We start from the raw sequence: 19,681 nt of genomic DNA, 5'->3' as shown, positions 1-19,681 counted from the left end.
CACAACGAACATGAGAAGCCATGTAACTCGATACCACCTGACGGAGGAGTCAGGGAGATGGCAGGCTGTTGTTGCTGCGGCAACTAGTGGCGCTACCGACCAGCGAACAATCGAGGAAGCAATTAGAAAGCTGCCACCCTCATCGGAAAAGGCGAAGCGAATTACGAAGGCCATCGCGGCATTTATTGCCAAGGATTTGCGTCCTTATTCTGTCGTGGAAAATCAAGGATTTCGAGCACTGCTGCATACACTGGAGCCCAGATACACCATCCCATCCCAACGCTATTTCACCGACACTCTATCATCAAACCAAAACAGAAGTCATGGCCTCACTGTTGAAGGCAGGTAGGAACGCAGTTACATGTGATGCATGGACGTCTGTCGCCACCGAATCATTTGTTACTCTAACTGCGCATTTTATCTTGTGATTTAAGATACCTGTTGTTACCTTTGGTTCTGTACAACGAAGTTGTAACTTTCCAGTTTGCATGCATTTCCATTTATATGTTTAATAAAATATAATGGAAATGAATTCAACTCTTTCTTATTACAAATGCACTGTTTTTAAAATTGCAAGTGTTGAATGCTTATTCAGTGAGACAAAAAGAAATGTGTGTTGTGAAAAAGTGCATCAATATACAGTACAGGCCAAAAGTTTGGACACACCTTCTCATTCAATGCGTTTTCTTTATTTTCATGACTATTTACATTGTAGATTCTCACTGAAGGCATCAAAACTATGAATGAACACATGTGGAGTTATGTACTTAACAAAAAAAGGTGAAATAACTGAAAACATGTTTTATATTCTAGTTTCTTCAAAATAGCCACCCTTTGCTCTGATTACTGCTTTGCACACTCTTGGCATTCTCTCCATGAGCTTCAAGAGGTAGTCACCTGAAATGGTTTTCCAACAGTCTTGAAGGAGTTCCCAGAGGTGTTTAGCACTTGTTGGCCCCTTTGCCTTCACTCTGCGGTCCAGCTCACCCCAAACCATCTCGATTGGGTTCAGGTCTGGTGACTGTGGAGGCCAGGTCATCTGCCGCAGCACTCCATCACTCTCCTTCTTGGTCAAATAGCTCTTACACAGCCTGGAGGTGTGTTTGGGGTCATTGTCCTGTTGAAAAATAAATGATCGTCCAACTAAACGCAAACCGGATGGGATGGCATGTCGCTGCAGGATGCTGTGGTAGCCATGCTGGTTCAGTGTGCCTTCAATTTTGAATAAATCCCCAACAGTGTCACGAGCAAAACACCCCCACACCATCACACCTCCTCCTCCATGCTTCACAGTGGGAACCAGGCATGTGGAATCCATCCGTTCACCTTTTCTGCGTCTCACAAAGACACGGCGGTTGGAACCAAAGATCTCAAATTTGGACTCATCAGACCAAAGCACAGATTTCCACTGGTCTAATGTCCATTCCTTGTGTTTCTTGGCCCAAACAAATCTCTTCTGCTTGTTGCCTCTCCTTAGCAGTGGTTTCCTAGCAGCTATTTGACCATGAAGGCCTGATTCGCACAGTCTCCTCTTAACAGTTGTTCTAGAGATGGGTCTGCTGCTAGAACTCTGTGTGGCATTCATCTGGTCTCTGATCTGAGCTGCTGTTAACTTGCCATTTCTGAGGCTGGTGACTCGGATGAACTTATCCTCAGAAGCAGAGGTGACTCTTGGTCTTCCTTTCCTGGGTCGGTCCTCATGTGTGCCAGTTTCGTTGTAGCGCTTGATGGTTTTTGCGACTCCACTTGGGGACACATTTAAAGTTTTTGCAATTTTCCGGACTGACTGACCTTCATTTCTTAAAGTAATGATGGCCACTCGTTTTTCTTTAGTTAGCTGATTGGTTCTTGCCATAATATGAATTTTAACAGTTGTCCAATAGGGCTGTCGGCTGTGTATTAACCTGACTTCTGCACAACACAACTGATGGTCCCAACCCCATTGATAAAGCAAGAAATTCCACTAATTAACCCTGATAAGGCACACCTGTGAAGTGGAAACCATTTCAGGTGACTACCTCTTGAAGCTCATGGAGAGAATGCCAAGAGTGTGCAAAGCAGTAATCAGAGCAAAGGGTGGCTATTTTGAAGAAACTAGAATATAAAACATGTTTTCAGTTATTTCACCTTTTTTTGTTAAGTACATAACTCCACATGTGTTCATTCATAGTTTTGATGCCTTCAGTGAGAATCTACAATGTAAATAGTCATGAAAATAAAGAAAACGCATTGAATGAGAAGGTGTGTCCAAACTTTTGGCCTGTACTGTACATAAATTAAAGATGCATCAATAATCGTTTTATAATCGAATTGTAGCCCCTGAATCGTAATCGTAATCGAATCGTGAGGTGCCCAAAGATTCCCACCCCTAATAAACACACACGTGCTTGCTCACTCACACAGCAAGCAATGTGGTAATGACAAAATTCACAGGTGTAGCTGCCCTAATAAGCAAAGTATGAATAGATGCATGGTGTATCCACACAAACACACACACACACACCACATAACCTCCTCCACTACCTCCTGAACTGAAATGGCAACTAATTGCTTTCTTTCTTTGTGTCTTTCTCTCTCCCGCTGCTTCTCTCTGTTTCTCTACCCTCAGTCTATCAAGGAATGCATGTGTTTCAATGAAAGAAAAATCAATTATAGCTTAAATTACTAGTGCTCTAACCAAAAAGAGAAAAAAAGAATTGAAACTGACAAAAAGAAGAGGTTGAATTCCCAGCGCCCCCCTAACATTTTCCGATGCAGCCACATTGATTTGGGCGAGATTATAAAACACGCAAATGCTGGAGAATGTCAGTTGTAAATTATATGTTTAAATAAGAATGAAATGGCTTTTGCAGCATCCCAAATTTCATTACAAATGTCACATTATCATCGAGGCTAGATGGGGGTTGTAAAAAAGAAGAGGAGCGGGAGGAGGAGGAAAGGTGATGTGCATGGAATATAATGAAGACAAATGGGTTTTCCGATGTTTCCTGAATGCTGGTGCTAAAGGCCGCATGCTTTCTGGAGACCCAAGGACAAGTGCCTGCAGCGCTACGCAAATGCTGATTCATGGAGCCAAGTCATTCCAATACATACACACTAATCACTGTTTTACATCTGCCTACAATTTCACAATATTTAAAAACTGAAATGAGCCTAAATGAACCTGAATTGAAATTTCACTAGAATCATCCAGCAGGACATTGAAGTTTATCTGTGTACTTTACTGTAAAGGAGCCTTAAAGCTCCATTACGTGATATTTAACATTATGATTTACAATGAATACAACTACTTCCTGTAATGCAAGAATCACTATGATAGTGTCAATCCCACTGAAAATCAACCCCAAACTCTGCAGTACAGAATGTTCCTTCTTTCTGTTGTCTATAATGTGTTTACTTAAAGCTGCTTTAATCAATGTTTCTTATATAAACAATGACTCAAATGACTTCCTGTAATGTTAAATGGTTGCTACACTACTGCTGATCCCACTCAGATTAACCACCAGTAATCTGTTTTTTGTTTGTTTGTTTATTTGTTTGTTTTTTGTAGTTATCAGACATTTTCATTAATTTGGCCATATTTGGGTTTAGTAACTCCAAGACTGCAAAAATACTGAGAAAAGCAATAGTTTATTTAAGTCTTTTGCATGTTGCATACACGTACTGGTCACTAAACAATCCTGAAGAGTTCAGAGTTTTGCCTGAGATCTATTTTGAGGGGTAAAAGAAGAACCTTGTATTCATATGCAAATTGATGGTGCATCATTATCACCTTTCTAAAAAAAGTAACCTTTTCAGACAATTAAAGCATTACTTTATCATCATGCAGTGTGATTACTATCCCTGTTCCTCTTTCTATTGCACTCTCCCATTTTCTCTTCCTCTCATTTTTTAGTGCATATTCTGATGTGTTTTCACCATAGCTGGTTCAAACATTTGTAAAAAATATGGAAAATAAATGAAACAAGCAAAAACATAAAGTATCGCAGTAGCAACAGTAGGTCATAGGCATCATTCTTTCATGAAATGCATATAAAAATACATTTTAGGTGCCGCAGACGACTGTCAACTGTCTGACAACGTCTTTATTATTTTATGTTTTGTGACTGAACAAATGGAAAAATACAGTATTGTATAACTTCATCGCTACCAGTACACTCTAGAGTTAAAAGGGTTGCATTGCTGCTTTGATAGAACATACAGCAAAGTGCAGAAGGGGCAATGGTGGCAATACAACTCATCAGTTAAATTCAAGCTGACAGCAGTGTGAGTACATGGTACAGTATGTTCATTACAGTAGCTTAAAGCAACCACTAAGACCTCCCAGGGGAACAAGCGCTTACCTTCCTAACAGCCCTTTACCACTGCATGCATGAAAACTTAAAGACTGCTTAAGCTTTTCAAGCAGTCGACTTGCTTGATATGAAATTTAAGAAACTTTATGTTGCTTCATTAAGAGTGGGTGTAGATGTAAACCTACAGCCAGGACAAATAATGTAATTACACTGCAGTCATGAAATCAACATGAGCAATCTGAGAATTTAATAAGCCATGTCTGTTATGCACCGTCAAAATGTAAAAGGGCGTGAAACATGTCACCCATGACTTGCCACAAATTTCCATCCGCTGAATCCCAGTCCTGGCCAAGATAACCACATCCTTACATGTTAACATGCACAGAGGCAAGCACACACATACAGTACACAACCCTTAGCCATCATACTCCTCCACCCATCCGTAATAGTTAACTTTCTGCTTGGCTGGTTCGGCACAAGGAGATAGGAGAGAGAGATGGAGGGTGCTGGAGCGAGTCATGCAGTATGAGAGAGCGAAGAGGAGGAGGAGGAGGAGGAGGAGGAGGAGTAGGAGAGGGAAGGAGGTAGCCTGGTTTCAGACCTCTGATTCACCGCCCACATGAACACATTTATCAGTGACTCAAAAAGCTCAAAAAAGGACCCATGACGCTCTTGTGAATGGTTCGGTTGTTTGGAAACAACTAAACCAATCAGAACCTTTGTGGGCGGGCCAAATGCAGGTGACGTTACAAAGCTGGGTCAGATTCAGACAGACTGGACCATGTGATGCCTTCAAATGTAGCTCTGCCACTGACAGAATAAATCATCAAATTCTTAGGGATTTCTCTATTCAATGATAATCTTCATGTTTGTTGGCTACGCGGGTTTCTACCATTTGCAAGATTATCTAATATGGTCCTATTACATGTCTGTTCCTGTCACAACCCACCTCTTTTCTACTCACTTTAGTTCATGGACTGTTACTTGAAAAGACAAATATAAAAGGTAGGGTGATATGGAAAAAAATAAAAAAAAATCTCACAATATTTTTAATACATCTATATTGATATTGTAGGGTTGAGTATTGGTGCTTTCAAAAACCAATTATATTTTAGATTAATAATCATCAGTAATGTGGATATAATGAATGGATAAGGGCAAATAATAGAACAGCTAACAGTTTGATAAGTACAGAAAATTACACCACTCATGAAAGCACTTGTCCAGTGGTCGTTGCGTCAGACACCGACGAACAGAGGCACCCTCAAGCGGTGGATGACATGACAGCCCCCCAGAAGTGAAGCCTCTGGTGGCTGGCTGCAGTGTGAGTAATAGACCCCGCTCCCTCCATGTAAGTGAATGGGACATGAGCCAAACTAAAAGCGCCAACTACGTATCAAATACATTTTTCCCAAAGGTGGGTTCTGTAATTTTAGGTGGTTCTTATCGCACTGATGTGTGTTCAAGTGTTTGTTTTTCTCATAAGTTTGGTTCTGACTAGTAATTTGATTATAAAAAAAGGGGGCTTTAGGTCATGATTGACAGCTGTGTGTGCCAATGTGCCAAATGCAGTGTTGGGTAAGGGTTACTTTAAAAGTAATCAAAGTACGTTACTGTGTTACTTTTTTTAAAAAGTAACCAGTTACTTTACTGCGTTACTCCCTGAGTAAAGTAACTCAATTACTTTAAAAGTACTTCCAATGTTACTCCCTGAGAAAAGTAACTCAAGCACTTTTAAAGTACTTTTGAGTATTCTCCATTTCCTATTGGGCAATGGACCACAGGGCGCTTAGCCTACATTTTTTTGTCACTTTGACCAGTAGAAACACAGAACGATCTGCTGCCGTAGACAACTGTATGACAACAACACCCCAGCATTTTTAATGTTTCCTCTAGGGATGTTACCACACAGAGTAAAAGTGGGAAATGATGGCCTGAAACAGCAGAGGCACTTTGTCAACCCGCTGAGTTAACGTTACTATCATTAGCATCAAGCTAGCAAACAATGGTACATCTTCACGGTCGGACATAAAGTAATAACATTAACAAATAGTGGCGGGGCTTTTACTCACCACAACCGCAGAGGCTCCCAGCTTCATTTGAAACAAACTACATTATAGACGGTCCGTTATTTATTAATCCCTCTGTGTGTTTATATATTTACTTTTTATCCGCTCCGTTGTCTTTATAAAGTTAACATATCGCACCGTCATTTCAAGCTCAACACTTGTTTCAAATTAAAAGCCTCTTATAACCTCGGCTGAGAGAATCCCTCCATTTTCTAAATTTGCTTTTATTCTGAAACATATGTCAGAACTTCCTGTGGAAGATACAGTAGCTTGATAGTTTATGTATGGCGCTTCAAATGTAGCTCCTGCCATCTGCTGACGCTTTTAGGTGACTACAACAACATGTCGGCTGGCACATGAACAGACACACAGTGACTCAAATAATAAAAATAGGACAAGAATAACCCGATGACATCACATACGGTGTGAAAGATGACCGGGGATAATTGGTGTAGCGTGTAGCGTGTACCAGGCATAATGCAAGTCCTGAGTCTGAAATATGTCTGTCAGCGAGTCCTACTCCACCTATTTAGACTCGACCGTAGACAATGGCAGCATTTCTCCGACCACTTAGCGAGCCACAAGCTCCGTGGCTTCTTTCAGACTGATAGGTTTATCTCCGTTATTAGAACCAAATGACAGTTGTTGCTGTTTCGGAGCTGAAGGACCAGCGTTCTAAAAGTAACGGAAGTAACTGATGTCTTGTTTGAAAATATACTTAAGTACTTGATTACTCAAACAGCAAACTAACGCGTTAGGTTACTCATTACTGCAAAAAGTAATCAAAGTACTCTAATGCGTTATACCCAACTCTGGCCAAATGGTATGCTGGCTATCAATAGTGCTGCTTGCACTTGGTTGGATGGGTGTGTGGGTCAAACAAATTCCAGACTTTCACCCAGAAGCCCATGTATTTTAATGACTAATATTTTAAGCCTATATTCTAAGTTTATCTGAAAAAGACTATAAGGTAGAGACAGAAGTTTATTTGAAAAAATGACGATGCAGGTAACAGGCTCAAGTTGACACGCCCTCCCTGAACGTCCAAAACTGATGCAGGAGGGATACCTGACCTGAAGGGCCACTGAATATGTGTCGGTATTTGATGAGTTAGAAGTGAGAATGTGTTGGGAAAAGACAACACAATATTACAATATCCAAAATCTAGTCTCAGGTCAGGATATAAATATAATACTGATATACTGCCCAGGCCTATATACAAGACACACTGACCTAAAGAGAGAGCAGGGCTAACATTTGCTCACAAGTTAGCTAACAACTGTAGGTACCTTGAAGCCTTTTACTCTGTGTGCTGAAAGGTTACCACATAAGCTGGTAGAAGCACATCAGCTAATTAAACACTGACTCCTTTATTTCTCTGTTATAACACCTTGCCCTTAGGTGTCCCGATACAGGATAAAAATACCCTAGATTTGGGAGAATAAACTCTTTTTTAGCATCATTAAAGTCTCTGACTCTGCCTTCTTATTTTTCTGTATCAGGGCACCATATTGAGTCTTGCATAACTTATCATGCCACCACTGACAATAGCTATCAAATTGCTATGTTTTCAAAGACATTCCTTTATACATGCTACAAACCTACACTGTGTTCATGGGTACAAAAACAGTTCACAGGGGCAATATATTACACAGTGGCCACCGTTCCCAGAATTTGCAGAACATTACGTAACTGCAACACACACAAAATAAATGAGTAGAAAGAGATGAGGGTACTCTTAGTACTTTTTTTTGCAGAGGAGAGGCTACATCATAACATTTCATAACATATTTAATTTTTATGATAGATGTTTTAGCCATTTGCTCTTCAATGAAATAATCTCTTTTTTGTCTTCCAGTCTGTCTCTTACTTAAGAGAGAAGTTGGCGTACACACACTGGCTGCTACTAATCACGTCAAACCTTCCCTGACGTCCATGTAAAGATGATTTTGGGTGCGTCACAGAGGCGAGTGAAAAAAACAAATCAATAGCAGACGGAGCGCTAGACAGGATGGGGTGGTGAGATGGATATTTAGGTTGACATTTAAGCTAAGGTAAATAACCCTCTGTGCACAGAGACCTCTGTTTGTTTTTGCCAAAGCTTACTCCTCTGTGGTAAATGAAGTCTGTTTATCTGCCTCCCTCTTTCTATATATTCAAGGTGTGCATTTTATTCCTTGTACCTCTTATCTGTCCCTCTAGCCCTCTCCGATATCTCTCACACCTGATGGATGTCAACACACAGGAGGCAGCCAAGTTCAATATAATCTAAGTGAGCACTTGTTTCTATTGTGGCTGCAGGTAAAATAAATGGCTTAAATGTTTTTACATTTCACAGATATGTAGGTGTGATTATCTTTAGTTGGGTGTTAGATAATGTTCAGCAGTTACATGCAGTGCATATACATGTATTTAGATTTATTCAACGGTCACATTTTTGCCATCTTTTTCCCATTTTCCCTCCTCTCCCTTCTTCCTATTCCCACGGCTGTGTCTTTTTTCCCTTCAATCTCTCTCTCCTTAATGTGCTTTTTGTGTGAGTGGAAAACAGAGCGGTCATACTCCTCAGCCGGCCATCAAACATTTAACATCATGTGGTGCTTTGGAGAGCAAAGGAAAGAAAGCGAGACAGAGGAGAAAGCCAGAGAAAGAAAGGGAGAGGGGATGACCACATGAGAAACAAAGACAGACATGGAAAAAACACGAGAGGGAGAAAAAGAAGACAGACAGTGAGGAAGTCTTACAAAGAAAGGAGCAGACAGGGAGAGTAAAACTGAGGAAAGACACACACAGAGACAAACAAAGAGAGCGTAAAAGAGACGGAGACAGACAGAGAAAGAGACAAGGCAACAGCTCAACAGCTCAAACAGACGAATCATTGTCTGAGTGCCAGTAGGTCAGGAGTTCACCAGCCACTCGTACACAGCAGGGCCAAGTAATGCTAGCAAAGATGGAATTTATAATTGATCACACAAGAGTTTGGAAAACTTGCTTTGCGTGCTTTGGATTCGATATTGGCAACACATTTTCATTTAAAATTCAGAGGCAGTACAACATGAAAGTAATGTCCAGGCCTTGAACAGAAGGAGAGAAAAGAGGAGGGAGAGAGAGAATAATGACTGTATAGAGAAAGGTGGTGCGCAAGTCTGTCTGGCTAGATAATCGGAATAATATTGAGTAGGGTGTGTGTGATTGCGTGCGTGTGTGTGTGACGCACTTGTGAAATGAGAATATGTAAGGTCTGAAAGCAGATAATGAATCAGATAACATCTGTGAAATTTCTCTGTATGTGTGTGATTAAACACAATCTCAGCATCAGCTAGCTCTTTATCTGAGCCCAGACCAAGACACGCAGAGGTTTGTGACAATCCTTCCAACCAGTGGTTTCAAACCTGGACTTTGTGAAGGGCTTACAAGATTCAAGGGGCTGTAACATATTAACAGTAAAGAGGAGACCACATAACACAGTTCTGCTACGTGCTTTTTCAGACCTTTGGATTTTTCTTTAATGGCTAGTTAGGTTTAGGGAAATTTCTGGGTTTAGGTTAAACTAAGTGCTTTGTTAAGCCTGCAATGTTTTTGTGGCCACTTGGGGGCAGCAGGAATATGCAGAGAACTTAACTTTGACATCACTTTTCCGTTTGTATGGCAACTATCAATATGTTAATGTTGCCTACTTACACATCCTGCAAATACAGAGCAACATTCCCGTTTGTTCAGAGCTGTGTTTCTGTCCACCTCACAAATCTAAATCCAATATTATCTCTCTTTTAGCTCTTAGATTTGGTCTCTACCAACTCCTGAGGGAAATATCTGACTCTTTAACTGCTAGTTAATCCACTATGTTCCCCTGCCAGTCTCTAACTGTGTTTGGTACTAAGCAGGAAGTACAGTGGGTTTATAGCATGGACTGTACACAAAGATGCACAACATGACAGCACCCATAAAGTGAATCCAAAACATTGCCCCCTGGTGGCTGGCTGCAGTATAGGTCATGAACCCAATCCCCCTCTATGTTAGCTGATGGGACATGGGCCAAAATTAAAAGAACACATCAAATATTTTTTTTTTCCCAATTGTGGTTTCTGTCATTTTAGGTAGTTCTTATCACACTGATGTGTGTTCAAGTGTTCATTTTTCTGATAAATTTGGTTTTAGTCAGTAATTTGATGCTATAAAAAGGGAGTTTGATCTTATGACTGACAGCTGTGTGTTCCAGTCCGTGTGCTCTCTATCAATGGTTCTGCTTACGATTGTTTGGAAAGGTGTATGGGTGGGAACGGATACTGCAGAATTTGCTACTACGCAGAGTCTGGCTCCAAATGACATTCAGCATAAAATGGCAACAGCCAAATCCAAGTATTCTGGCTTCATTTTTGTACGGTGTGAGGAAGTGGCTACATGTTGTCCATCTTTACCGAGTCTATGGTTTGTAGAGAATTTATTTATTTATTTTTGTTGTTTTTTTTTGAGGAAAACAGCTGCCTGCTGTGGTTTAAAATGACGCTATGAGAGTTATAAGAGTGAACTTGAACAGAACAGCTGAGGTGTCGGATGGCTAAATAATGAGCTGAAACTCGCTACAAAAGCTGCTTAAAGCCAAGGAGAGCTGCAGATTCAGGTGATAGTTCTGTGTAATATTCTCATTTGATACTGTGCACTGTTAAGAATGAAAATATTGATTGTAGCTGCAACACACAACAACTTTAAAGTACAGTACGCATTACCAAATTGAAAATCGCTTATGATGCCGCATTCATGAAATGACAACTTAAGCATTCCTCTAGTTTACAGGTATTGAGGAAACTGACAGAGCAATACACTAACATGTTGAGAAAAGCAACTGACATCTGGCATAGCGACAGTAAGATTCTTCTACTTTCATTAAGCTCGTTAAGGAACCGTTTCTATGTCTTTATCTTTTGCAGAAATAATCAGTGATAATTAATGCAGTGCTAAATCTTGGACAATATATAAAAACAGGATTACATGACTACAGTTCTTTTCATTTATCCAACAGTAGAAAAGCCAGGCCAACACATATTAGTGATTCATCATCCTTTTTTAAAATAACTTTCCTCATGCCTGGCACAGGTGGGGAGACAATAAGGCCAGAAAAAGTACGTGGCCGGTAATACCCTGAAGGATTCCCAGAAAAGGTGAATACTTTTTTTTTTAAGGCAAAAGGGATAATGATATTTTGAGGCCGGACACAGTTTAATGTCATGGGATAAAGGAAAGAGTGTAGTGATTAATCTTGTAATCCTGCTGATTTTTTATTAACCATAACCTAACATGAACTGTGGGCCTGATAAAAACAAGGACGAAAAATAAGCTAAAAACACCTGGTAGTGCCATTATCTCCTTAATTTTCTCCTCGCTATCCTGATTACCACGCCTCCCCCTCTGGAGGCGACTACTGATTCTTCCCTTTGGGCTTTTTATCTCTATGTGTATTCTTTTTTCCCCCCCGATTTTCCATTTTTAGCTTCTTACCCGTCACTCTTTGAGCATTAGAGTGAGCAAGCAGCTAGACTTCAGTGTCTCGCTCAAGGACACTTTATCATGAACGATGCTGTTAATGGGCTGGACTGGCAGTTAATGGTTATGATTGGTGTTATGGGTGTTGTTGTGTCCCTGGATCAAGCCCATTTACTGTGGACTTATGAGAGCAAACAAGGCAAAGGACACTGGTGACATCTTTAATGGCTTCTAAATGAAGCCATTTTCCTTGTCTTTCCTTCTTGTATTTCCCCCCTGTACCCACCCAACCCCCACAAATCTCTCGTCTGCTCAGAAATAGGCTATACAATGACAGAGAGAAGAGATAAACAGACACAAGTCCCCGTTCTGACTGCTGCCGTGGAGGAAGGAAAGAGCCAGACATGCAAGGAGAAGAGACAGAATAAACATCCATTACATTTACAAATGCAATACGTGCATCCAAACACACACATATGGATATAGCATCAAAAAAATACACATACTCTCACACATTCCCAGTTATGACAACGTGACACATGCGTGCACAGAGGAGAAACACACACAACATCGGTTTTCCATCATACAAACAACGCAGCATGTAGACACAACATACAGGGGAAGATTCATATCTGGACTTATTTCCTTTCCCTCCAGTCCCACGACAGAGACCATTTTCTTTCCTACGCAAGCAGTGACACGCCAGCTTTGTCATGTTACCATAAATGTATAAACATGTAGCCCATGTCGGAGATGTGAAGCATATGTTTATGGGTGTATGCTAATGTCTTCTTTTGCAGGCGATGGCTTTCACCTTCACAAGCCTCATGAAATAAAGAAAACAAAGCACCTCTGACTGCTGCTGCCTAATTTGAAAAAAAAAAAAAAAATTACTGTAACTGCTGTTTTTATGAAGGACAAGAGTCACCTTGAGTCTTTGTAGTCAAATCTCAGCATTTTTTTTTTTCCTCATCTCTAATCCATACATTGCATAACACAGCCAGCCCTCCCTTCACATCTACTATAGTGCCTACCTGCTGCAAAATGAAGAGGTAGACTCAGGGAGCGATGGGGGATGGGGCGTAAAATGATGCAAATAATATGAGGATTATATTAAATAAATATGTGTATATCATTTTCATGGCGCTTTTATCTGAAGTCAGACTTGCAGCTTCTGGGCTTCTTCTAGGAAATGCGCCAAGAAAAATGACATCAATGTGATGACACACACAAAAAGAATGTGAATGGAACCAGATTATGTGTGTGTTGTGTGATGCTGCAATGTGTTTGTCATTTTTGTGTTGTGACATTCACTTGTTCATTGGGGGGGTTGAAGCAAAAAAAGGTTAATACCCACCATCAGGTTGCATAAATCATCGAACACTGATCAACGCACTCACAAACAAATTTCACCCAGGTACAGTGCAGAGATATAGACTCCATCAAAATGGAGGAGAGGAGAATCTGCTGAATGTGATTTCATCCCATTATGTAATCATGTAACCCAGTGACAAATCACCAGACAGCAGAACCTCTCATACATTTTTGGCCTGTCTTAAACTCACACAAAACTGTCTTTCTTTTAGTAGAGATCACGCTTCTTTTTCTACCATCTACGTCATTTTCTGTGCCTGTGCTTCCTCACCTTCTTCAAAATACTCTTTTCCCGTCATTTTTCCCACATTGATTCCTCTTCCTCCCCCTTACTGACTGTCTGTTTAACCCCACTACCTCTCCTCTCTCATGACTCATCTGTCCATCTCCCAGCTCACGTCACTTTTCCCCTTATTTTTCCCACAACCACCCACCATTACGTGCTGTCTTTTAATCTCCCCCCAGTTCCCCAGCAATTCAATCACATTATTTGTCTTTAGTTTCCTCTTTTTATCCACACCCTTCCCCTCTCCATCTTATCTCGCCTTACTCTAATCCTCTGTCACATACCTAGACCCCTGCACATTTATTTTCATTTCCTTTATGCCTAAACCGTGTTTTCTCCTGCTTTTCTTGATTCATTTTTCAATGACTCCCCCACCACAGGCCTTACCAGGTATGGGCTACAGTGAAGCGCCGCCTCTGTCGGATACTCTTGTTGACCATCAGCTTGCGGAAGAGGCGCGGGGAGCTTCTTGGGGACAGCTTGGGGGACGTGGCACCCCTCTTCCCTCCCACCACACCAGGGATTTTGGGAGGCTCCAGCTCCAGGTGCATGTGCTCCTTGAATGTCCGGATGCAGGAGTCCATCTCAACGCTCAGCTCGTTGGATGACATCCCTGCAGGCTGAGTCTTTCCTTCCTCTTTTCAAATTCTGCCCCTTTCTGTCCAAATTCAGTCACATAAGCTGGTCATGCACAGCTGATTTTGTCCTCCTCTTGCCTTATTCAGACACAGAGAAGTTTACGCTGGGTTGAAATGTTGTAGCGGAAAGATTGAGGCCACCTCACACACAAACATGCACCCAGGAAAAGGCCAGCTCACACATACCCCTTTTGTTGTTTGTGTTGCCTCTGTGCCTTCTATCCTTCCCCTTTTCCCTTGTTGTTCACGGGTTTAGGGATTAGCCAGCCAGCTTCGTGCCCTCTCGCTCTCTCTTTCCTCTGGCTATACACCGTGCTTTCCTGCTGGTCTTCTGTACATCAGAGGTTCTCAGTAGAGCTTTACCCACAGCAGGGCCACGTACAGCTCCTTCTAGTAGGGAAGGATTCCTCTTTTCAACAGTGCTTCTCTCCCATCTCCCTCCTGGGTTTGCTGTCTGTAGGGTGCTCACCTCAGTGCTCTATCACTCTGCTTCCTTCTCTTACTGTCCCTCTGTCACTGCTGGTCCCTGCTGAATGCACACCTCAGCACCAACTCTTTCTCTCAATCCATCCAGGCAGCTTGATGTTGGAGGATCACCCTTCTGAAAGATTCAGAAGGGCTGAAAACTGCTCTCTGCTTCCTCCTGTCTTGATTTCCCCTCCATCAAGCACCGCTTGACTGACCTCTCTGCAAACAACCCCCGCTTCTCCCAAAGGCACTCCCGGTGTGGCACAGAGTGACTCCCACTATGCCGTGCCTCAAGTCAGATTTCCCCTCACTCACACAGTCAGAGCAATGAGCGGAGCAGAGCGCAGCACGCAGGCAAATGCTTCACTTGCTGTTTCATTCAGAATATACACAAGGAGCTGAGAGCAGGCACGCAGCAAGCGCAAGCCACGCCTCCCCTGTTAAAGATTGGCCAGTGGGTGTTGTGACGACAAGCAGGCAAGCCCAGTAACAGGTTGTCAGATTTATTATTTATTTCTTGTTTAGCCGGGATTTGTGGTAATGTTGCTGATGATGTTGTGACCTTTAGTGTGGCAGGCAACTGGTGAGTGCATGCCAAGAAAAAAATGGCAATTTGGAACAGAGATAAAAGCAAACAGCTTAATGGGCATCAGTGAAGAGAAACATACACACTGCGCCAAAGGTCAACTGATTCAGATAAACAGTCGAAAGCATACATTTTGCAGTAAAGAAGAAAACCACATATTAACTTACTGCATACACTGTATTCCATCACAGTAACATTTTGTCTGTCTCTCTCTCTCTCTCTCTCACACACACACACACACACACACGCACACACACGCACACACACACACACACACACACACATTTCTACCCATCCATAATTCTGTCTGAATGGAAGCAATCCAACCATGAGATTGCCACAGTATGTAGAGAGAAAGAAAGAATTGATAGACACAGTCATTCCAGATACACATCCACACACACACAAAGAGCTAGTCTGAGTGATGAAAAGAAGAGAGAGAAAAAGAGGGGCAATGCCCTAAAGGTAGAGAGAAGATGAGGGAGAAAAATCCAAAAAGAACATCAGAAGAGGCAGAATGGCACCGTGACCAGTATTGGATATGTGAGCTCTTTTGCTCGTTTGCTCTGTGGACTGATTTGTTTTGGTTGTGAGTCACTGAGGATTCTGAGCCATCGAAGCATGGAGCTCTTTCTCACTAAATGCTTGCCAATAAACCCTTTGAAAATAGTCTTACCAAGCTTCTATAGAAGAAAACACTTGTAGTAATATGATGCGTCATCAGCGCACAGCAGGCTGGAGTGTGCATCATTTGTTAGTGGTTTGAAATCAGCCAGTGATGCATGGCATTCCCTGGCACTTTTTCCTCTGTCATTCTCCTATTATATAGCTCAGATTAAAAATAACAGACCTGTATTTTCGTTTTTTTGCTTATTACATCCCAATATCTGGTTGTCATACACAGGGTGTCACTTTTCAGTGGAACAACATCAAAATGGAGGCAAATGCAAGCAAAGCTTCTCACTAACTCTGGATTGACAAAGAAGGCCAAAGATATCTATACACTGCCAGATTTTCCGCGAATGTTGGGCCGTTTTGCCAGCAAGCTGCGAGCGTTTAGACACACAGAGCCGGATTGGCGAGTTGATCCGAGGTGCCCAATTTTCCGCCTCGTAGGGTAGTCATATTGGCAGAACCCTTTAGTTTAAACAGACTGAGGCAGCCTTCCGCAACGGGAGGGGCTGTTGAAGACTTGTGGGAGGAGCTGTTGATGACGCCGCACGTGTGACCCACTGGCGGTGGATAAACAGGAAACAGCTGATAGCAGGAATGGGCAAGCAGCTAGTAGCAAGAGGGAAACGCAAACCTGATAGACACTGTAAAGATGAGCAACTGGGGAGACAAGGAATTGCACCCTCCTTGTCCTCGCAAACAAAGAGGCCATTAACCGTCAGACGACGAGGACGATGAAGAACGGGCCGACTTACAAGAGAATCACTGAAGGACTGACCAGCCGTGGCTTCCCTCCCACGTCACTGTTTATGTCACACGCTGAGCTACGGCATTTGCGGCATTTTGCTGCACTCCCTGATTTTGTTTGTATACTGCCAATGCTGAAAAAAGACTGATTGGGCTTTCCTGCAAATTTGCACAACTCCGATCTAAAAGGGGCTTATGTTAGTGGGGCAACAATGTAACTTCAGCTAGTTAGCTGCAGAGACATTAGCATGGGCTGTAAAACTAAGATAATACGATGGTTAGTGTAATTTCTTTAAATTTTAGAAACAAAGGAAACACATTTGTGGATTCCTTGTTGTTGCAGCCATCTTGCAGATGATTGCTTATAATACTCGGTTTAGAGTGTGCCTCTGAAAACCCTCCACTTGAAGGGCCATGTACTCCTCCATCCCAAAAAGAATCGGTACACCCTACCCCTTGGCATGGACGTGCAAAACAAAGGGGTAAGGGCTAAGTGGTAGGGACAAGGGGTCTATTGAAAGTAGGCCTTTTATTATGACAAGATTAAAGATGTGCATTTGAAAGAGGAATGAATTAATGGCTCAGTAAGTAACAGAACACCTCATCAGAGAGTACCTGAAATAGCAGAAAGGAAAGGGAAAGAAACACTAGAAAGAAGTAGGGAGTCTGAGTCTGAGGAGAGGCAGAGTCTAGAGTCTAATGCAGAGGATGATCATTTAGAACATCTTCTATGGTTGCAAAGTAAAAGCATGCTTACACAACAATAAGTGCCCTCACTAAGCTCAATGAATTGAGTGATGTGACAGTCGGCTCTGAGCACACATCAGACCATTCCTTTAGCGCATACAGCCAGAAATGAAGGCAGCATTTGTGTCTAATGTCAGATCGTTTGATGTTTCCATTAGCATCACTCACTGGATTAAAGTCTAGATGTGCATACGTGATTGTTTATGTAAGATAAACACTCAACAGCCATGGAGACAAAGATAATGTGCTTTTTTTAACACGGTTGAACTGGGCAAGGGAACAGATGCTGAGTCGATGTTTAGTTTTTATAAAAGAGAGCCCTCTGGGAGCTGTGTTGGATGATGATTTTCTGTGTAAAAATCTCATCAGCGTTGCCACAGATGGAGTGGCCCTCCTTAACCGAGAGAGAGAATGAACTTGTGACGAGATTTAAACGGGAGTTTCCTCTGGCCCAGTCAGTTCACTGCTGTGCTCATCGCATGGAATTGGCAGCACATGACTCTTTGAAAGAGGTAAAAGACATTTCAAATTTTCCTCTCTAAAGTGCTTTCACTGTACCATCAGTCGCCCAAAAATGCAAGAGAGTTAAGTGGCACAGCTGCAGAACTGAATAGACAGATTCTGAAAATCAGTCTGGTTTTCACTGTGAGATGGGCAGCAAGCAGCTTCAGCACTGTGAAAGCAGTGCTGGAGGACTCTCCTGTGTTAGCCGGTCATATTCAAATAGCAAATATTCATCCATCACCACACTCAAATTTGTAAAGGGCTTAATAACAGGGGCCTCCGAAAGCATCTTGCTTCATCAGGGTTCCTCAGTGACTTGGCATGCACCATGAATGTGTTATGTGAACTTCCGTAATTTAAGCTGTCACATTCAGCAGACTTTCGATGTCTTGAGGGTGATGAAAGAGTGAAGGGGCAAAACAGCAGATAAGGTTGAGGAAGGTACCGCCTCATGCTGAGTAAAGGTGTAGATCTTGCAGCCACACCAGGGAAAATAAACAGGTCGCACTTCTACCAAGCTGTGGTTGATAATCTGAGAGTCCCTAAGAGTGAGTTGGTGAATCTTTTGAAATGTCTAGACAAGCATTTCTGGCCAAAGCATGAGTAACAGCCTCATTCTTTTTTGAGAGAAGGAAACAAGAGGTCTAGTAACCTAGTAAAATGAGACCAGGGAAGCAATCAGTGAATCAGAGATTGGAAGCTACAAGGAGACAATCAGGGAAAAACACTGAGACGATTTCTGATGGCTACAGGAAATGTAATGGCAATCAACCTAATAGCTGACATATTTCAGCCACAGCGGTGGACCGACTTACATTACCATATATGGGATCATGCTGTTAGCATGACTTAAGAGCACTTCATAGAGCTGAGAAAGAAAGGCAGAAGTCTCACAGTGTCTCCATCTGCTCTCCATAACTTCTTGAAACCAGTGCTCGCGCTTAAGACGTAATATTAAGGTTGGAATAAGTAAAAGAATGGATAAAAAACACCTGTATGTAAAATTTTAAAATACTTTTGCTGGCTCTTGCTTGTTTGTGAGATTTTTGCACTGAAAAGGGAGATGACAAAAGATGAATAACAAAGCACAGACGAGAAGCGCAAAAAAACAATGCCAATAAGTCATTTTAAATAAGATGAAAGATTGAATTGGAGAGTGACTGGGCCATTTCATTCCACATTAAACTCTGTTTTTATACCCTTGAGATCTTGAATGAAAGCACACAATGCACAGTCACAGCACAGAAAGAACGAAGGTATACAATGGGCCCTGCAGCCAGCTGTAAAGGAGCTCTGGCAGCTTTTCATTGTTGTGCTGTGTTCTTTGATCATGTGGACCTCAACACTGGTATCTGTGAAAATAGAGACTGATAAAAATCCTCCATTTTTACGGCATCTGGGCCAATAACGATTTGAAAAACAAAATGTTTAGTCAATTAATCATATGTCAGATGTTTTATTGCTGTTTTATAGAGGCTGTTTTAACATTTTCTTTTACCTGTTGGCTTGGATCTCTCTTCCTGAAAAACAGAAATGGGCTGGAAGGCATTGCAAGACTGTGCAGTAAAATAGCTGGCGCCAATCTTGAAGAGTTTTCCCATTTGTACAAAGTCAGAGCTTTAAAGAAGGCCCATTCAGTCCTTGCTGACCACAGTCACCCCCTGTTCAGTGAGTACAAGCTGCTCCCATCTGGTCACAGATACACTCTACCCAGATGTAGGACAGATAGATAAAGAAAATAATGTGTCCCTGCTACTGTTGTATTCCTCAACAGTATAATCTAATTCTTTGTTTCATTCTGGACATGTCGTGAG

The 19,681-nt window shown here is 41.9% G+C and overlaps 1 protein-coding gene across 2 annotated transcripts in view; it reads right to left on the bottom strand.

The window, feature by feature from the left end:
- Positions 1 to 19,681, bottom strand: part of pde4ba (phosphodiesterase 4B, cAMP-specific a) — a 197,923-nt gene that overhangs the window by 145,480 nt on the left and 32,762 nt on the right. The window contains exon 1 of one of the 2 annotated variants that reach the window (XM_033621566.2): positions 13,893 to 14,978. The exons of the other annotated variant lie outside the window; for it this stretch is intronic. Within the exon in view, the coding sequence (XP_033477457.2) occupies positions 13,893 to 14,116 (224 nt within the window). The 5' untranslated portion in view covers positions 14,117 to 14,978. Of the gene's footprint in view, positions 1 to 13,892; positions 14,979 to 19,681 lie in introns of those variants that run through there. 2 annotated transcript variants of the gene reach the window in all.

Source organism: Epinephelus lanceolatus, chromosome 6, assembly GCF_041903045.1.
Source record: "Epinephelus lanceolatus isolate andai-2023 chromosome 6, ASM4190304v1, whole genome shotgun sequence".
Lineage (NCBI taxonomy): Eukaryota > Metazoa > Chordata > Actinopteri > Perciformes > Serranidae > Epinephelus > Epinephelus lanceolatus.
Note: the sequence above shows the minus strand (reverse complement) of the source record. Positions and strands in the feature narration are given on the sequence as shown.